This window comes from Pelodiscus sinensis, chromosome 4, assembly GCF_052426305.1.
Source record: "Pelodiscus sinensis isolate ZL-2025 chromosome 4, ASM5242630v1, whole genome shotgun sequence".
In the NCBI taxonomy this organism is placed as follows: domain Eukaryota; kingdom Metazoa; phylum Chordata; order Testudines; family Trionychidae; genus Pelodiscus; species Pelodiscus sinensis.
Window position 1 is genome coordinate 131,489,765 of NC_143055.1, and position 20,844 is coordinate 131,510,608.

The following is a 20,844-nucleotide window of genomic DNA, read 5'->3' on the forward strand; positions in this document are numbered from 1 at the left end:
TTGCAGGTTGTACTGACTGTACCACAGCAGCGCTGGAATGGGATGCAGAGGGAGCACATGACTTTCACAGTCAACGTTGCATGCAATCAGCAAGCACCTCATTTCATGTGCCCTTGCTTGTAATAATAACCAGTAGGAAAAAACTATGTAAATGGAAAACAGTGGAACCTGGCAACCCTGTGCGTGGGTAACGGTAAACAAAACATCTTGAGGCCCACACACAGACCCCTGCTGGCCACAGGTTGCCCACCACTGATTTACACCATCCAGAGGGCCTCACCCACACTCTACCTCCATCCTCAAGAGTCAAAATTACTTCAGAGTTGTAGAAGTTCACACAATCAGAGGAACTTTAACCAACCTGTGTTTTGTTTTGAGCTCGATGATCCACCCTGCTCTACCTTTGCTTTTTTCTTTTTGGAAGATGCTGAATCAGAAGCTGCTGTACGCTTTTCTACAGCAGGAGTGGAGAGTGCTCGTTTTTTGAATAGCTCTCGTTCTCTTAGCAAGCTTGGATCCATAATTCTGTCACAAGAAAAAGGAATAGGGAAAATGAAAATCAAAAAGGTCAACAGGGTATCTAAAGTGTACAAAATTTTCATATTTTGCCTCTTTTTGAAAGGTAATACAGGAAGAGGAGTAATTTCAAAATGCAATTTAAAAATGTACCAAGATGTCATTCTCCAAAACAAGCATTTGAAAAGCTAATACATTAGTGTATGATTTTCTGAGATAACTCTTAGTAACTGAGTCTATAAATATGCAGAAAACAAAAACAGACATCTTAGTTTTCACTTTGAATTTCAGGCTTTGCAAAAAACAAAGGGTTTTCCAAACAAAATATTAATAAAACATTTTAATAATCTTTATCGTACAAATGAAGCAAATTTTATTTTGGGTTTGTTTACAATTCATCTATTTGGTAGTACTGTGTCATTGCAGGAAAAAAACCAAGACTGACTATAAACAAAAGTGAAAGTGACATGTCGATTTTCACTATTCAGAATTAGGGAAATCCATTATGATTAGCATATGTGGTAAAAAAGAAATTAGATATTTTCACAATCTTGTTGTTTTAATAATCTCACCTCAATAATGTATGGTAGGATAAGGATACTAGTCTCTCCGTTGAGGCTAGTTTTCCACTATAAATCTTCCCCTAATTTTTGAATTACCACCTCCTAATAACTTTAGGAAAACAGATTCCTAAGCATGAGCACAAAACAAATAATGAACAACAACTGAACTAACTCACTGGAAACTGCATTTCTTAATGCTAAACCTAGTGGACTTCTGGAAGTATGGTGTTTGAATCTTTTTGTTTTATTCTTTTTTGTTTTATTTGTTTTATGGAACATATGAACACTTGAGACAAACCAGCTGGGAGGAAGAATTTAATCAGAAAACTCTGAACTATAATTGGGAATTGTTTATGAACACCATACCAGATGCCCAAAAAACCACAATCACGGAAGGTGGCCATATTTGTTAAAAAACTGGTCAGATTTAGGTGAGAGACCTATACTAAAACAAAAGAAACGAGAAATGGAACGTAATGAATATAAATCAGAAGATGGAAAATGCAGAAAATTGATAAGGGAAACATAGGAACACAAGGAAAAATCTATGGACAGTTAAGTACAATAAGGAGGTTTTTATTAGCATATTAGGAACAAAAAAATTCCTGACAATGCTATTAGTCCATTACTAGAGAAGTAGAACAACAGTCATGCTAGGTCAGACCAATGGTCCACCTAACGTAGTAGCCTGTTTTCAGATATTCACCAATGCCAGCTGCTTCAGAGGAAATGAGCAGAACAGAGCAATTATTGAGTGATACATCTCCTGTTGTCCACACTTAGTTTTTCCACAGTCACAGCCTGGGTACACTTTGAATAGAATATTAGATCCCTGATTATCTTGACAAATAGCCTTTGATGGACCTATCCTCCATGAACTTACTTAATTCTTTTCATAATTATACTTTTGGCCTTCTCAGTATCCCCTGGAAAGGAGTTCCACAGGTTGACTATGAACTTTGTAGAGAAGTATTTCCATTTTAAACCTAATTTAATCAGGTGAGCCTTGATTCTTGTGTTACCTCCTTATTCACTTTCTCCACACCGGTCATGATTTTATAGACCTCTGAGAGATCTCCTTCTCACCATTATTCATCTCTTTTCCATCGTGAAAAGTCCCATTCTTGTTAATCTCTCCTAATATGAAAGCTGTTCCATACCCTTACTGCTTTTTGCTACCCTTCCTGGTAACGTTTCCAATTCTAATTGATCATTTTTGAAATGGGACAACAAGAACTGCATGCAATCTTCAAGATGTGGCCATATCATATTTATATAGTGACATTGTACTTAAACTACTAATTATATATCCCTTTCCTAATGGCTCCTAAAATTCTCTTAGCTTTTTTGACTGGTGCTGCACATTGAATAGATGTTTACAGACAACTATGACTCGAAGATCTTTTTCTTGAGTAGTAATAGCTAAGTTATATATACAAAAGGATGGGATCTAATTGGGATTACGTTTTCCAATGTGCGTAACTTTACATTTACCCACACTGAATTTCCTCTACCATTTTGTTACCCAGTCACTTTTTTTTTTTTTTAATTCCTGGTGTAACTTCTTCCAGAATGCTTTGGGCCACTGTCCTGAGTAAATTAACACGTATGCAAATTTTGCCTCCTCATTGTTCACCCCTTTTTCCAGACACTTTATAAATATGTTAAATAGCACTGCTCCATGTACAGATCCCAAAGGGACATCACTTTTTCCTCTGTCCACTATGAAAACTGATACTTAATTTCTACCCTTTATTTCTTATTTTTTAAACAGTTACTGATCCATGAGAGGACCTTTCCTCTATTCCCATTACTTCTTACTTTCCTTAAGAGCCTTGGCAAAGGCTTTCTGAAAGCCTAAGTACACTATATCTACAGGATCACCTTTGTCCATGTTTGCTGACCCCCCCCCCCAAGAATTCTAATAGATTAGCAAGACTTGATTTCCTTTTACAAAAGTCACATTGAATATTTCCCAACAAATCATGTTAATCTATGTTTCTGATTATACTGTTCTTTACTATATTTCAATCAAATTGCCAGGTACTAAAATTAGTTACTGGTCTCTAATTATTGGTGCTGGAACTAACGGTTCTGCAGCGTTGCTGGACCCTCTGGCTTGAAGCAGTTTCTATTATATCCAGGGTTTATAGTTTGATTCAATGGCTCTCATCACTCTCACTATACAGATTATTCCAGCACCATTTCCTGTAATTGTCAGGAACGTCTCTGAAAACTTCTTAAAAAACTCAGCATCATATTAGCTATCTGCTAGTCATCTAGTTCAGAGGCTGACTTAAGCAACAGATTATATACCACAATTGTTAGCTTTGCAGTTTCATATCTGAGTTCCTTCAGAATTTTGAGATGAATCCCATCTGGTACTGAGGATCATTTACATTACAGATTACCTATCGCAGGTAGTACTACTGATACATCGTATACAAGTTCTATCAGAACTGTCTGGCTAATACCATCCGGTCCTGGTGACTTTTTACTGTTAATTTATCAATTTGTTCCAAAACCTCCTTTACTGACACCTAAGTCTGGGACAGTTCCTCAGATTCATCACCTAAAAAGAATATCTCAGGTATGCGACTCTCACACACAGCCTCTGTAAAGAAGACCAATGAGGAGAAGCTAAATTAATGATTTGCAATGGCCTTTTCTTTCTTGAGTGCTTCTTCAGAATCCTTGATCATCCAGTTGCTCCACTGATTGAAAGACTTTCTGCTTAAATATTTTGCTGTAAGTTTTTTAATCCTTTGTTAGTTGCTCTTCATATTCTTTTGGCCTACCTAATTAAAATTTTACACTTAACTTGCCCGAGTTTATTCTCCTTTTTATCATCCTCATGAGGACCTGAATTCCTGATTTTTTTTTTAAAAGATGCCTTTTTGTCTCTTTTCTTGTACTTTGCTATTTAGAATTATCAATACCAATGCAGAAGAGACAAGTGTGTTCAATAAATATTCCTGTTCTGTATTGGGTAAGTGGGGGGACAGAAGTACAATACAACCTCAGAGTTACGAACACCTCAGGAATGGAGGTTATTCATAACTGAACAAAACAGTTCTATCAAAAGTTTACAACTGAACATTGTCTTAATAGTTTTGAAGCTTTACAACACAGTATAAAATGCTGCTTTCCATTTACTTTTAGTAGTTTGTGTTCAACAAAGTACAGGGTGGGGTTTTTTTTGTTCTCTACTGGTGCCTTTGCACGTTGAGTTCCAAATGAATTGTGCAGCTGATTGATCACTTCATAACTCTGGTGTTTGTAACTCTGAGATTCTATTGTAGTTATATATCATATCAGAAAACTCTTTCCTTTCCAGCACTCTCTCAGGAGGATGTTAAACAGAAGCTACATTTTAAAATCAGCAGCTCTGGATAACTTGTATCCAAGAGTTTTAAAAGATGGCTCAAGAGCTCACTAGACTGTTAATGTTCTTAATAAGTCATGGAAAACCCAGGACTTTATAGAAGATTAGAAAAAAAGTAAATGTTCGAACTATTTTAAAAGGGTAAAGTGGGATGATCCGGATAATTGTAGGTCTGTCAGTCTAACATCGACTCTGAGTAAGAGAACAGAAAAGCTGATACAGGATTCAATAAAGAATTAAAAGAGAATACTATAGTCAATGCCAATCAAGATGGGTTCATGGAAAATAGATCCTGTCAACATAACAAGGTCTTTTTCTGATGACATTACAAGTTATATTTAGAAAAGTATCAGTGTTGGTGTAATATTTAATTTCCGTAAGGCATCTGAAATGGTACTACAGAACATTTTGATTGATTTTATAACTTTCCATTTTTTAATATGGCATACGGTAAATGGATGAAAATCTGGCTGTTCGGTCTCAAAATATAATCAAAGAAGAAATCATCAAACAAGTGTGATTCCAATGCAATGCTTCAGGGATCAGGTTTCATCCTAGGCTATTTAACATTTTCATCAGTGACCCGGAAGAAAACGTAAAGTCATCAGTGATAAAGTTTGCATGTGACTCCAAAAGTGGAGAAGTGATTCAGAGCAATAATATATAAAAAGAGCCAGTGATTCAAAGCAATCTGGATTGCTTGGTAAACTAGACACAAGTAAACAATACGCAATTTAATATGGCACAATGTACATACACCAAGAACAAAGAACGCCAGCCATATTTATGCAATGGGGGACTCTATTCTGGGAAGCAGTGACTCTGAAAAAGATGTGGGGATCATTCTAGATAACCAGCAGAACATGAGCTCCAGTAAAATGCTATAGCCCAGAAGGCTAATGTGTTCCTTACAGGGGAATCTTGAGTCGAAGTAAGAGATTCTACCTCCATATTTTGCACTGGTGCAACCACTGTTGGAATACTGCATCCAGTGCTAATGGATGATGTTAATAAATTCGAGAAGGTTAGAAAACATTACATGTAGTGAGATTCTCGAGGTGCTCACTTTATTTAGATTAATAAAGAGAAAATTTGATTTCAACACAGTCTAGATATCTACCGTATTTTAGCGAATATAACCCGCGGAAAAAATTACCAAGAGTTGTGGTGGCTTCTCCGCCACTCACAATTTTTAAATTAACATTGGATATTTTTCTGAAAGACATGCTGTAGGAATTATTTTAGAGAAACTCTATGGCATCTCTTAAACATGAGAACAGACTTAATGATGACATTGGGTCTTCTGGCTCTGGAAGTTACAAAGAAAACTGGACAAATTATTTGTGATAGAAGGTTTTCTGTAGTCTTTACATTTTCTTGTTCATATGTCAGAAACTAAATACTCCAGATCTAATATTATATTGGTGTCTTCTAGTTTTGTGGTGTTATTTAGGTATAAACAACAATATTGGCAAGGTTCTAGAACTGCATATCTGTGCTATTCTGTGGGATTGCTAGGTCCTAAATGAGTCCATCTGCCAGCTTCCATGAACATATTATACAAATCTGCATGGACTCTGGTACAATTTACAAAGCCCGGACCAGGCAGGCTTTCAAAGAAAATGCCCTAAACAAAGGATGGTCTCAAACATTGTTACTTATGTATCAATAATTTAAAGAAAACGCTTTATCAGAAAAGCCATTCACAAAGCCTGAAAACTAGGAAGTACAATATAAAGAGTAGGATTAAAAGTTTAACATAAACCTAGAGAGGAAAAAAAAATCAACGATTAAGAAAAATTACACGAATTTTTTATATTTTTAAATTTAAAGGTTTATTTTTTAAATAAACATTTACAATTACATTTGAAGATGACAATGTTAAGCAATAAACTTATTACAATCATTTAAATTAAATACAAAAATAATATTAACCAGCAAATTATTTAAAGAAAGTCTAACCACTGCAACAGTGAAAGTCACTGGTTAAGCAGCTGGAAGCAAAGTTTGCTGAACTGCTAAACCAGATTTTGACAGTAATAGTCTTTGATACAGGCGCAAAAAAAAAAATCTATCTTTGTCAATTTATTCAACTAGTTCAGTTCAATTACTAGTCTATTCAATGTTAATAAATCAAATGGGAATTGAAGCTGAATAAAAGCTAGTTTTTATTTATAGACTGAAAAAGGAAAGCAAAGTGTGAGAGGATGGGATGTACTGGTTCTACAAGGACATGGTGACCAGAACTGATCACAAGTCAATGCATAAACTACAGACAACTTCCTTTAATATATTAGTTACTTTTAAATACAAAACATGTTGAGAAAATTTAATTTTTTATGAATTCAGCACTTCGGACAATTTAAAATGCTATTTCCACTTAATGCACTTTAATTTAAATGTGAATTTCCTTGCCAATAGAGCTTGGCACAAATAATAAAAAAATAATCATCTTGTAAAACAATAAATGTATCATTCATGATTTTCTAACAATCAAAATGTAAAAACTAAAAATGTGAACTAAATGTAAATCAAGCTATATAAGTGCTTAAATGTAAATAGCTACACCATATACCCCTGGTTAGCAATAAGCAGCACCACATCTAGTGTAAACGGAAAATCAACTTTTCTTTGGGAAAATAACTAAAAGTACAAATGGACAACGAAAACTGAATTACATCCAGGTTTCTGCTTGATTATTTAAATTGTTAGTAAGGTTGGAAAGGAAGCTCTTTGGGGGTACCGACTGTTTTTTCTTCTATTTGTACAGCATCTAGCACAATAGGCTTCTGCTCAATGATTAGGGCTGCTAAGCATTATGGGAATATGAATAAACAAACAGTAGAAAATATCTTACAACAAAGACAAGTATAGTTCACGTGCCACTGCCCCATTCTAGGACCTTTACAAAAGACAAAGGATATTTTACAACTATATTAGCAACTTGCTATCTATAAACTGCGGATGCATAGACTTTGGAGGGAGAGATGCACACCCACCTCCCTTCCTCTGCACACCTAGGTGTGTGCGTGACTGGATTGGAGGGTGGGGAGAGGAAGGTTCCCTGGCCTTCCTGAAATGTGTACAGCTTGAACCTATTCTAGTACTCTCTGGTCTGGTATGATTTTAGTTAGCTCGATGTCCACTCATCATGAGTGTGGCCATGTTTCCCATGGTCCCATACAATTGGAAAATGTTACTAGACGCCCAAGTCCCAGTCTAAATAACCAAGACCCCTATAGGACTCAAGATGTCAATGGTATGGAATAGCACCTCGTTACCTTATGCTATAGGTTACCAAGGATAGATAGGGGACTCCCTACACTCTGTGCTTCCCCCTTGCTAGTGCTCATGGATAATTACACAGGACACCATCAGTTTAATCACTTGTCTACTGTCACAACACTTGAGCAAGCCACCACTACAGGAAGAAGCCATGGACTTGGTGAGAGACTCGGATAGGAACATGATGATCGAATCAGATGTTGGAAGTAGAGGGTACGGAAGTGGTTTCCATTATATCTACACAGGACTTACAGTTAAAGTCAATGGTTCTCAGCACCCACATTATAAAAATTATTCTAGCTCCTCTGGTTTGAGTGACACTTGGCAATAAGTAGCAAACCCATGAGCCCTGCTGTTGTTTTCTATTAGAGCTGTCGAGACAGGACTACAGCATCCCTGGGGCCAGTTCTGCACAACAGCTTGACTCAATGTAACTAATTCTGACTGTGAGTGAGTGGCGAAAGGGGGATCCCCTTGGGCCCCTGCAACTCTTGGGGGAGGAGGGGAAGGAAGGGCTCTCCTTGGGCCCTGCAACCCTTGGGGGAGGAGGGGAAGGAAGGGCTCTCCTTGGGCCCTGCAACCCTTGGGGGAGGAGGGGAAGGAAGGGCTCTCCTTGGGAATATGCAGCTGGGGGCAGCGGGGGTGGTGCAAGGAAGCTCTTGGCGGGCCTAGTCGCCTCTGTGCAAGAGGGGGAAAGGAGGGACCCCCTGTGGCCCCCGCAGCTGTGTAGGGGCAGGTGAGAAGGCAGGGACCCCCCTGCTGCTCGGTGGCAAGAGAGAGACTCTCCGGAGCCATGGAGTGCAGCGCTGGTGGGGGAGGGAACCCCCCAACCAATGCAACGGGGGGGGGGTTAGAAAGCAGGACACCTGGCTCACGCAGCTCGAGGGGGGCAGACACGGGACCCCCCCCCCGGCTCACGCAGCTCGAGGGGGAGGAGCAGACACGGGACCCCCCCCGGCTCACGCAGCTCGTGGGGGAGGGGCAGACACGGGACCCCCCCCGGCTCACACAGCTCGGGGGGGAGGAGCAGACACGGGACCCCCCCCGGCTCACGCAGCTCGTGGGGGAGGGGCAGACACGGGACCCCCCCCGGCTCACGCAGCTCGAGGGGGGCAGACTCGGGACCCCCCCCCGGCTCACGCAGCTCGGGGGGGGAGGGGCAGACACGGGACCCATCCGCCTACGCAGCTCGGGGTGGGAGGGGGGCGCCCTCGCGCTCCCAGGCTGCCCCGCTCCAACCGCCCCGCTCGCGCCCGAGAACTCACCGGCGCGCGAGGCCGCCCGACGCGGGAAGGCGGGCGGGGGGCACGGGGGAGCAGGAGGAGGGGGGGACGACGCTGGCTTCGGCGGCTGCTGCGCTCCTATTGGCCCAGCGGCCGGGTACAGCGTCAGCTCAGAACGCCATACGTGGGGCGCAGGGAGCCTGCGCAGTGCGCACTGGAACTGCGCAGGCGCCGTGAGAGCCGCTGCCCTCCCCTCTGCCCGCACGTGGCTCGCGGCGCGTCAATTAACTGTAGCGAGCGGCAGAGCAGGGGCGGCAAGGGAGCCCCGTGTGGATTGTGCAAAGCCGGGGTGGGGGCGGAGGGGGGACTCGTACCAGCAGCTTCCTGGCTGCTCTGAGCCTAACGCCTCGGCTCTGCCCCGCGGCGCAGGAGCCGCAATGCCCTAAGCGTCTCCCCCAGGCCATGCAGCGCGGGAGGGAGCCAGCCTGTAACCCCCGGGAGGATTTAAAAGTCTCTTATCCATTTGTACTTGAAGTCTCATCATAGCTCCCAGATTTGTCTTAGCTGTTGCTGTGATGCCCTGGATTGCACGCCCCTCCTTGTGACCCATTGTAAGGGCAGCTTCGCTCGAGCCAAACATTGGAGCTTTTATTTAAACCCCCAGACCAAAAAAATCACAATAGAAGGTAAACTGAAAAAACAACAAATAGTCTGGCAGCACTTTGTAAACTTACAAAACATGTAGAAAGCGGCGAGGAGTCCTGAGGCACCTTGTAGACTAACAGAAGTGTAGGAGCATAAGCTTTCGTGGGCAAAGACCCACTTCCTCAGATGCACGAAAGCTTTCTTTGCCCACGAAAGCTTATGCTCCAACACTTCTGTTAGTCTATAAGGTGCTACAGGACTCCTCTCTGCTTTTGCAGATTCAGACTAACACAGCTACCCCTCTGATACTTGAAAACGTAGAAAGTATTTGTTTGGGGGGAGGAGGGGGAGAGAGAAGAGAAAGGGTATGGTCTGGATTTTTGTTTTGTTTTAAATGTTCCTATATAAATACGAAACAAGCAGCCCATTGAAAGCACTAACAATATTTCCAATGATTTGAGGATAAGTAAAGGTAATCTTAATACGGGTTGAGTGGCTCTAGTCCAGCACCCTTAGGATCTGATAAGTCTAGCAGCATGACCAACACTTCCAGGCTGTGTCTACACTGGGCCACTTATTCCAGAAAAGCAGCAGCTTTTCCGGAATAACTTGAAAGCTGTCTACACTGGCCGTTTGCTTTTCCGGAAAAGCAATGACGATCTACTGTAAAATTGTCAGTGCTTTTCCAGAAAAACTATGCTGCTCCCATTCGGGCAAAAGGCCTTTTCTGGAAAAACTATTCCGGAAAAGGACCAGTGTAGACAGCACAGTAGTCTTTTCCGCAAAAAAGCCCCGATTGCGAAAATGACGATCGGGGCTTTTTTCCGGAAAAGTGCGTCTACATTGGCCACGGACGCTTTTCCGGAAAAAGTGCTTTTCTGGAAAAGCATCCTGCCAATGTAGACGCGCTTTTTCCGGAAATACTTATAACGGAAAACTGTTCTGTTTTAAGCATTTCTGGAAAAGGGTGCCAGTGTAGACGTAGCCCCACTGTTTATTGGGGTCTTAGAAGACATTTAGGGATAAATTAGAACTAAACAGCACAGAACACTGACAGCCAAGGCTGGTGACTGTAAACAAATTTTATGGGACAGTGGGAAACTTGGTTATGCCCATGATAAACCCATCCATATAACAAAAATCAGGCCAGATTGTGGATGTTGTCAGACCAGACAGTGCCAGACTAGAGTGGGTCAACCCATATATTTTAGTTTTAAGAACAGATTAATCAATTCAGCTGAGCATCTAAAAGCAGCTAAACTGTACTGGTGAATCTGGCCACTAATAACAATTGATAGATTCATTCAAAGGTTCATGTTCCTATATTTTATAATTGTAACTATATGGAAAATTTGAAGAATCTATATTATATTCCACGATTAACATAATTTAAGTCACAGTGAAGACTGGTAAAATGTGGAATATTTTAATGCACAATTTTAACTCTAATTAGAAAATTTACTTGCACATTCTTAGAAAATTCACTAAAAACTCAGATATTAAGTGTAGTGAGTTTGGGGAGAATATGTTGTACTTTTTATGCATAACGAGAAGTTGCTTTAAATGCTAAGTGCAACTCAACCTGACTAATGGAATCACTCACTACTGGAGCCTCTATTACAAAAAGTCTTACCGGTAATACTTTAAGAAAATGGTCTACATTTACTCAGAACCAAAATACTAACTCCCTGTTTTTATTTAAACATCCTCTGGTAATGTGTGAAAGCTAAAGGCTGAAATATTGTGCTTATGCAGGGGAAGAAGAAAGTTCTTAATAGGTAGCAAGTTAAAACAAACATAAGGAAGTACTTCACAAAACACACAATCATCCTGTGGAACTCCTTGGCAGAGGATGTTGTGAAGTACAAGATCTGTAACAGGGTTCAAAAAAGAGCTAGATGAATTCATGGAGGATAGGTCCACCAATGGCTATTAGCCAAGATGGGTAGGAATGGTGTCTCTAGCCTCTGTTAGGAACTGAGACTGGGCAAACAGGCTACGTCAACACGGCACACTTATTTTGGAATAAGCTATTTCGGAAGAAATACTCTGAAATAGCTTATTTCGAGATTGTGCATGTACACTACAGGGAAGCCTCAAAATTAGTCTCGGGCAGGCTCCCCTAATCTGGATGTACTACCTCAATGTACAGCCCCAGGAAGCACTAGGGAGTAATTACTTTGAATGGGCCTGGGGGAGGAGCTATTTTGAAATAGCAGCAGTGGAGTGTTCACACTACTGCTATTCCAAAAAAAAATATTTCAAAAGAGGCATTACTCCTCGTGGAATGAGGTTTACAGAATCCAGAATAAGCCGCCCGTCATTTTGATATTGCAAAATAACAGAATTGTGTAGACGCTCGCAAAGTTATTTCGGAATAACGTCCATTATTCCGAAACAGCGTTGCTGTGTAGACGCATTCCTAGGATTGGATCAATTGATGATTAACTGTTCTTTTCATTCCCGTTAGGGCACCTGGCATTGGCCACTATCGGAAGATAGAATTCTGGGCTAGATGGACCTTTGTTCTGACCCAGCATGGCCATTCTTATGTTTAAGTGAACCTGACTATAAACAAAAATTGACCAATCTAAGTGAAGTGCAAAAAGTAAACAATACAAATACTGTAAAATCTTTTCAATATTTTAAAATTCCCTGTTTTAAGAAGCTAAAATGTTATTAATGTAGGAAAGGAAGTTTTGTTTAAAAAGAAATCTGACTGTCCTTGCATTCAATAGGGGAAGATAAGATCTTGTACATCAAGTTTCAGTTTGGAGCAGATGTATACAGCAGAGATCCAATCACCTGAGATAGGCCCATACAAAAAAAGTTTTGGCATAGCTAGTAGAGCATGGTTTCTAAAGAATCTTCACTCCCAAAATAACTTTTATTACACCGTGTAATACTTTTCCAAGATGATATTCCTTATCCATAATGCTGGGACCAGTATGGCATATTTTAAAACTGTTTTACTGATCTACAAAGAAAAAAGGTCAGATAGCATCACTGTTGTTCCTTCCTACAACAGTTTTCACCCTCTTTTATATGTCTATCACCAATTTGAGTTAGAAATACATTTAGTTTCCTTTAGAATTCCATTTATTGTCACATTGCTAAACTACAAACTTAAATACTTTTATTTAAAACAAAAGTAGGATACTGTAGTGAGGTTGCACTCTGATAAAACGCGATTATGTTTTTAAAAATATGCTACTTACTATTTAATACTATAAAGTGAAATACACTCATTTCAGCTTTCCGAGCACTTCTTTTTCTGACTCTCTTTTTTCAGTGTCAGTCCTCATTCTCATGCCACTAAAATAAGTTTCTAAAAATAAAACGAATAAAAGGAAGTACCTTTTCACAGAACACTCAGTCAACCTGTGGAACTCCTTGGCAGAGGATGTTGTGAAAGCCAAGATCAATTATAATCAATCAATTACATTTGTTAAACAGAACTAACATGATACATACAATTGAAAAGCAAGTGACTTCATTACTATCTACTGTGTAAATCTACCTATTGTTAACCACAAACTTTGTATACTGTCTTTTTTTTCTTGTCACATTTTATTTAACCTCATTTTTTGAGGGTTACAGAATCTTTCGAAACGAGGCATTTCTGTCGAAAGATCCCCGTCTTAGCCACGTTTTTTTTTTCAAAAAGTGGCTTAAAAAAAAAAGTTGTGGCCGCCATTATGCAAATGAAGCACAGGAAATTCAAATTCCGGCTTCATTTACAATTTCAATATGTCTAATTTACATCCCTTTATCAAAAAAGGGATGTAGTTTAGACATACCCAAAGAGACCTTGGGAAGAGGCTCCCTCCCGAGGTCAGATACAGTCTGACCCCTGCACTGCACAGTCTAATATCAGCTCCTCTCCCTTGCCAGCACCATGAAACCCACCCTAGAGCCAGACCTGGACATGCACTTCCTGAGAGCTGCTCTGAACACGGTCCTGGACACAGAACAGGACACCTCCCAAGGCCAGGTAGAGCTGCCTCTTCTGATTCCCTTCTGCCAGGAGCAGCCTCAGCTCCCTGGTCCCTTGATTGGCTCTAGCTGCAGAGACGGTTGGGTGGCAGAGATGGAAGAAACAGCAGCAGGGCTGGCTCCTTCCCTCCAGAGGGGATCAAGTTATCTCCTGGGGGATCCCTTCCTTCCATGCACATTTTGTGTTTTGCCCAACTGCCACCCATAGCAGCTTAGCGCTTCCTTACTCTGCTGCCTACGAGACTCTCCATAGAGACTTGCCAAGGTCATAGGTTGACGAACCAGTTGGCATCCTGCCCAGAACCCTTGCTAATTGCCTGCAGTGGGGTGTGAACGAGCAAGGCCAGGCCATGTGTTTGGCGGGGTGGGGGGAAGGGAAGGTTCAATAATGCATCCCACAGACCACAGAGACCCACATCCTGTGGCAGGTGTAGCCCCAGTTTCCATAACTGACCCTTGGCTCTCCCTTGCTTTGCAGGCCCTGAACAAGATCTTGCCAGAGATCCTGGCTGGCTGAGTCCCCAGACATAGGACAGACTCCACAATATCTTGGAGGAAAGCCCCACAAGGAGGGGCGGGGGCAATTTTACCCTAGATCTTAGGAAAACTAGTCAGGAGAGACTGGAAGATCCATCTCCCAGTCTGTCGTCCTAGCTGTGCCCCTGTGGATCGACCTTGGCCAGGGCAGTAGATGCAATGCAGTGTCAGGCCCTGCCTCTTCGAAGAACAGAGCTCTGCCTCAGTCTGTTGAGCACTACCCACCTGACTGGCTGGAGGAGTGAGAGTCTGAACTCCTTCACTTCTCTGCTGGAAGTAACACAGGGTCCCCTGCTAACTCTGTGAGCTGCACACCAGGGTGTGCTTACTCTCATGAACAGAGACTCATTTCCACCTGTCATGACCCCTGCGATCAATTGTCCGCCAGAAAGAGCCATGACAGACTCTGGATCCTGAAGTACCTGTGACCTTGGAAAAAAGGGGCTTCCCTAAAAAATCCAACCCACGCTGTCCACACATTTCAGAAACTGAAATTTTATCTCATATGACTGATGTTTGGAATTACAAACAAGTTTGCTTTCTCAAAAATGGTAAGCAAACAGGATTACAGGAAGAAATGAACAATAAACTACATCTACTGTAAGGACTGCTAATGCAACATTTTATTATAAAAAATACACCACAGAAAATGCATAACAGAACTTTAAATGGTATTAGTCTCATGTTTCCCCATATAATACAGTGGGTTCTATACAATACCTCTTAATTTAGATATACTGCACCATCTTATCAGATCAGAGCAGATCTAACTTTGATAGATGCAGAATGTTGATCTGACATGTCCAATATGGATTAGCAGCAAGGTAACATAACACTTACTTGTTTTGCAGTTTTGAAGCAGCTGCAAGGTCCTCCAATTTTTTCTACTTTCTTCCATGCCTACTACCATCCTCAGAAAAAAAAGTTGGCATCTGCTCAATGGGAATTGACGAGAATAAGATGATGAACATGTGCATTTATCCTCCGCTGAACACAATAGCACTTGAGACAATCTGGAAATGACTTCACAGAAGTTGCCCAAATATTCACATTTAGATGGTAATAGAAAATAAACTGATACAGTAAAAATCTTGGAAAGTTTTATCCTAACAGTGAAAGTAACAGCCTGTATAAACCATATTAATGTGAGCTAATGTAACCCTTGAGTCAGTCCTTTATGTACTTGAATTCAAGATGTAGTCACTTCCCACAAAGTGACAAGGTTCAAAAACTGAGGGACTCTAGTTCCAGTCCAAGCTCAGTTGTAGTTTCAGCGTTGAACAAAGATGTACTTCAGAATGGTAGTTGTCCTGGAAGCTAAAAATAACCCATCTTTCATGTAGTGCTTTCCATTCGATTCTCAATGGCAATCGAGCCAGAAGACTTATATATATGATCTCACAGAGCTTCTTTAGAAGAGAAGGTTGTTTATCTCCAACTTCAACCAAAAAGACCTTTTTTTGCTCCCACTTTGGATTTCTTGCCAGTAGTAACTGAAGACTCAGTTCCCTTTGAAGTTTCAAACCATTCTGGTAGCTTCCTCTTTGCAAGCTGAGTCTGGAAGGAGAGAAGTTAGTATAATACAAGGTGCTACAGTAATAATAGGGACTATTCCACACCTCACCTGAATTGTGCATGTGGAGAAACGCAATGATGTTACATCACTATCAGACTCTACACATGCTGTATGAGCAAAAGGTGCCATATTTTCACCATGACCTTGGTGAACATAAAGTACAATCCACCACTAGAGCAACAGAATGCGCTGGGACGTGGCAGTACAGCATACCAGCATCTCTCTGAAGCGGTTCTTCAGAATCTCAGCTTGTGTTTTAAAAAAAGCCTCTAGCTGTTGCGGTTGCGAAGAAAACCTCAAAAATATGAATAAGTGTCCCTGGGGCAACAACTTGTATGAGAGTCTTCAGAGCCTGGCACAACCCTCTGCCCCACTCAGCCCAATGAGGGGTTCACACAGCTGTCTAGAGAGGACAATTTAAATCAGCGTTTCTTAAAGTGTGTTCTGTGGCACACCGGTGTGCCGCGAGACAGTCGGAGGTGTGCCGCAGAGAGAATAGAATTCAAAATGGCCACCCTTAAAGGGACAAGCCTCTTTCTCCCCCTCCCCCCCATAAAAAAATCCTTGGTGTTCTCCATAAAAAAAATTATTGTTTGGTGTTCCTTGGTCTTAAAAAGTTTAAAAAACACTGATTTAAATGCTGACATTAACTATTTCTTTGGTCATGGCACATAACAAAGGGGAGGGAGAGCTCTGTACCACTCCCTGTGAGTGACAGCTCCTTTCAGTGGCCTGAGAGAGGCACCAGCATGTCTCCCAACCAAGCCCACAGAGTCTAGCAGAGCCATAAGCATGTACAAGCTCCACCCAGGAGCAGCCAAGCCAGAGAGGAGTGAAGCTGCATACACAAGAGTGACCATATCTCATTTTGGTGATTTCACAGGCAGGCCTTATTTTCTGTGAAGATGAGTGCACTGCAGAAGGGTGGGTGAGAGTCTGTGGCCTGCACTGTGCAGGGGGTCAGACTAGATGATCATAATGGTCCCTTCTGACCTTTGAGTCTATGAGTCTACCTCAAAGGGAAAAATAGTAATTTGTATGGATATGTTTACACAGCAAAGAAAAACCTGCAGCTGGCCCATGCCAGTCAAGTCAGGCTTGGAGGAATCAGGCTGCAGGGCTGTTTCACTCCAGGGTAGGGGTGGGGCATGAGGTCTAGGACCCCACGAAGCCTAACAGATTACAGATCAGAGCAGAACCTTGGACTGGGAGTCACTGAACAGTTCTTCTTCATCAGGATCGACGGCAGGCTGATTCCAGGAGGCTAAATGGAGGGAGGTTTGATGGCTTGGTCCACCCCGTACTGCATTTGGGAGTTGTCTGTCATCCATCTTGCTGCTCTTCACAAACTTCCCATTTTAGAAGAAAACATGGCCTGTTAAAGCAAGCTTTCCACTTAAAGCATTAAGACTCAAAATCCTTAATATTGCATATGTGGAAAGTTCTTTACTTTGAAAATGAGCTTACATTGTAGTAAAGGAGGGCTATACAGTGCCTTCTAATGAATTAAATCGCTAGTTCATTTACAACTTTTTGATCCAATCAGAACTTTGGGAAATGGAGCCCCATTATTTCAAATACTAGCTGCTGAAATGTGTGTTTCAACAGCCCTGTTGGTAACATTAGGTACTGTATCCACTTCTTACTGCTCAGAGGTGTTTTTTTCAGTGAAAGGGATAGTTAATATTAGGGATATTAACTTTTGGGTATTTGTGTAAACGTATAACCCCTTGAAATTTTGGTGGTTACACATTTACATGGGTGGGGGGGGACAGGCAGGAGCTGGTGCTTGCAGGAATCCAGCTTAAAAGCTGACTCCCTGCAAGCACTGGCTCTTGCCTGCCTCTCTCCCCACCCATCTATGTGGGAGGCAGCAAGTGGGGGACAGGCAGCTCCCCAAGTGTGCCGGCTCCTGCCGGCCCCTCCCCACTCCATGCTGCTGCCTCTGATACAGAGGCAGCAAGTGGGGGAATGGGGAGTGGGTGTAGTCAATAGGATTAATTGATAAGCCCAGGCTTATCAGTTAATTATGCAGTCAATTGCGGGTTGACATCCCTAGTTAACACAGAGAGATTGACTGAGATGTTTCTATCCACTAAGGCTTTTGTACAACAACGATCACCCTACTCTTTAAGTGCTGGGAAATTTCAGCCCAAAATAAAGCTATTCAGAAAGACGCACAATCAAAACTAGGGTGCTGAAATAGATTACCCATCTCGCTCACTACCAGCAAAACAATTACATGTGTTAGACAGATTTACCCAAGGTGAAGAATCAATATATGGATGATCTTCTTCTTTCCTGGACACAAACTTGTATGTGTGTGTGGTTGGCTTCACTGATTTCCCCTTTAAAAACAATAACAAATTAGGGATGTTAAAATGTATTTAAGTAAACAAACCACTGGTCTGACCCAGTGTGGCCGTGCTTATGAATGACCTGTCATGTAGCGCTTCTGATCTCTGCTGCCAGAGGGTCACAGTGTCCAAAAGTCCATTGTGCTCCCAAATGCCCAGCACAGTCTTCAATCTATCCGAGGCTTTCATAAGGCTCCACTGCGCTATGCATCTGAGCACTTCACAATCTTTAATGTGTTACCGTCACAGCGCCGCTGTGAGGTAGGGCATTATCCCTGCTTAACAGATGGGGACCATGGCACAGGGAGCCTCCGTGACTTGGCCAAGGTCACACAGGAAGTCTGTATAAGATCTTCATAATTCCAGCCAGAAGAAGGTAGCGTATGAACAGTGCAGGAGAGACACTTCTGAGCATTCATATCATTTAACCTCAGGGCAGGAAAGAACATGGGATCGCAAAAGCTTCCTTTCTCCACCTGAAACTCCAAACAGCCCTTCTCGTGGAAAACACAGGAGCCACCTGGCTGAAGGAGGGAGGGACAGAGATGTTCGGTTTTCCCCTTTCCACTTGGTAAGAGGCTGTCAACTAAGAAGGGTCTCCCTCCATGTGTGGCTGCTGGGGGCATTATCTGGCCCCATATGCCTTGAAATTACAATGGGAGGGATCACTCCCAGAGTTAATGGGGGAAACCGGTCTCCATTAGCTACTCAGATACCGCCAATATGGCTGCCATCCAATGTCAGTTACAATTTTTGTACCTTAGACACCTGTACTTTCAAGCCCTGAGCAAACCACACACACTTAAAGCAGCAGCTATCAGGAAGTGCAAACTTACAGGCACTTCCAATATTGCCCAGCGCTGTGAGGTCTTCTAGAAACACACTTCCATTCTGTGGTGTATCTGGAATCTTAAACACATTATTTTTGGATGTTTCTCCGGTACAAAGATGATTTAAGTGATCAACCACAGGTTCAGAACTTGAGCTGCAATAATAATGCAACTACTTTCATTGGTACCCGATGTTTGAGAGGTTAATTAGAACACCACTTAATGGCTTTATAAAAACACCTTAAATCTAACAGGCTATTGAAGCAGACTGGTTCATAACTTTGTTTACTAACCTCTGTTTCAGTCCATGAGATTCTTTCCTTGCTTTTCTGGGCTGGCCCTGTACTGGCTCGCAGCCCATCGGACTCAGACAATAAGCTTTTCTTGCCGGAATTACCCGGCTGGCCCACATGCACATTTTCACTCCCTTTCTGCAGCAGGGCAATTGCCATCCTGATCAGGTACAGCTCGATATTTGCAGGAACAAGTTCTTTTATTGCTGTCATTCTGGTCACATCTTGGAGGGAAAATGTACATTTGTGATCAATTCCCCAAGTTCCTGAAGTGTTTCACGAAATTAGAGTTCAGAGAGCACTCCTTTGAGTTTTGGGGAAGAAAGAGTCCACATCAATAGCCACTGAATTTTCCCCACATTAAAGCACAGCATCTTTTATGGCATGGAAGGGACTAAATAATACAATACAATACGCAGCGTTATGTTAATCAAAAAGGAAAATATTAGCCTCATTTACAATCATGCAACCCCACTGCATTCAACTTTCATCCCATTAGCACTCTTCTCCCCATCTTCCCTGCCCCTATTCCAGCCTGTTGCTGTACTTTAAAGGCAGCTAGGCTCTTCTACAGTTTTCCTCTTATTTTAAGACACTGCATTGGCAATACTCTGAATTCATTTTCCTGCCAAAGAGGAGTATTGTAGGAGTCTGGCAACCTATGATTGGTAGTAGACAGCAGCAGAAAACAAGTCATTTCAAACTCTTCTCTCTCACTGATCTTGCTGCTTTTCTGCAGCACTGGCCATTGCAACCCTCACCTTCTGTTACACTGAAATTGGGATTCTCTGAGCACCCCGTTGAGTTTATGCAGCCGAAAGTGAGTTGAAGGTGCCTGGATAGCTCCCTCTAACTGCTCCTAAAAATACTTCTCAGTGCATTGAAAACAGCAGAAGTATGAAGGAGTCTGGAAATTGCAGAGAAACAAAACCTCTCCAAAAGCTAACAGGTCATATATATATACAGACAGAGACAGAGTGTGTGTGTGTGTGTGTGTGTGTGTGTGTCTACACCTAACATTTAAAATTGTATAAAACTATCTCCTTTATATTTGCTCTTGTTCTCATAGCGTAAGAATGTGTACCTTTAAATTGGTGTTTAAGAAGATGGCATGGCATTTTTATTGTTTTATTTAAACAAAATAGATTAGAAAAGGACCGTGTTCAATCACAGTATCAATTTTAACACAAAATAACAAACATCTGTTATTTCTTCATTTTCATCCAGAGCAGAGGTCATTTCTCAGTTAAAAGTAAGAGAGAGAGAGAGAGAGAGAGAGAGAGAGAGAGAGAGAGACAGCAGTCCTATAGCCAGCAGCAGGCCTCCAAGTCAGTGTTGGGATAAAGAACGACCCTCCCTGGATTGATTCGGAACAGCCATCAGCTTCCGCAGCACAAGCAACACATAACAGCACTTCCAGAATGCTTGCCACCCAACGTTCTCACAGCGCTGTGTGAGCTTTATCATTCCCACTTAGACACAGGCTGGGATTGCCAAAGAAGTCTTGTGCTCAGCTTCCTGAGGTATATTTGAAATCCCAAAGGTTTAGCATTGACAGTAAATACAGAGCTTTGCATCATGGCAGCTCTTTGCATTACCTCAATAACTACCAGAGTTCATTGTCACTACAAGTATTTG

The 20,844-nt window shown here is 41.8% G+C and overlaps 2 protein-coding genes across 13 annotated transcripts in view; both read right to left on the reverse strand.

The window, feature by feature from the left end:
- GTF2E2 (general transcription factor IIE subunit 2) overlaps positions 1–9,175 on the reverse strand; it is a 43,283-nt gene extending 34,108 nt beyond the window's left edge. The window contains exons 1-2 of the mRNA XM_006125382.5: positions 9,015–9,175; positions 362–525 (exon numbers count right to left, since the gene is read on the reverse strand). Of these exons, the coding sequence (XP_006125444.1) occupies positions 362–521 (160 nt within the window). The 5' untranslated portion in view covers positions 522–525; positions 9,015–9,175. The remainder of the gene's footprint in view (positions 1–361; positions 526–9,014) is intronic.
- A 5,580-nt stretch (positions 9,176–14,755) lies between these two features.
- The window catches only part of WRN (WRN RecQ like helicase), an 87,193-nt gene continuing 81,104 nt past the window's right edge, over positions 14,756–20,844 (reverse strand). For all 12 annotated transcript variants that reach the window (XM_075929332.2, XM_075929330.2, XM_075929329.2 and 9 more), the window contains 4 exons: positions 19,207–19,430; positions 17,988–18,074; positions 16,926–17,075; positions 14,756–15,707 (listed from right to left, as the gene is read on the reverse strand). In XM_075929332.2, the coding sequence (XP_075785447.2) occupies positions 15,591–15,707; positions 16,926–17,075; positions 17,988–18,074; positions 19,207–19,430 (578 nt within the window). In that variant the 3' untranslated portion in view covers positions 14,756–15,590. The remainder of the gene's footprint in view (positions 15,708–16,925; positions 17,076–17,987; positions 18,075–19,206; positions 19,431–20,844) is intronic.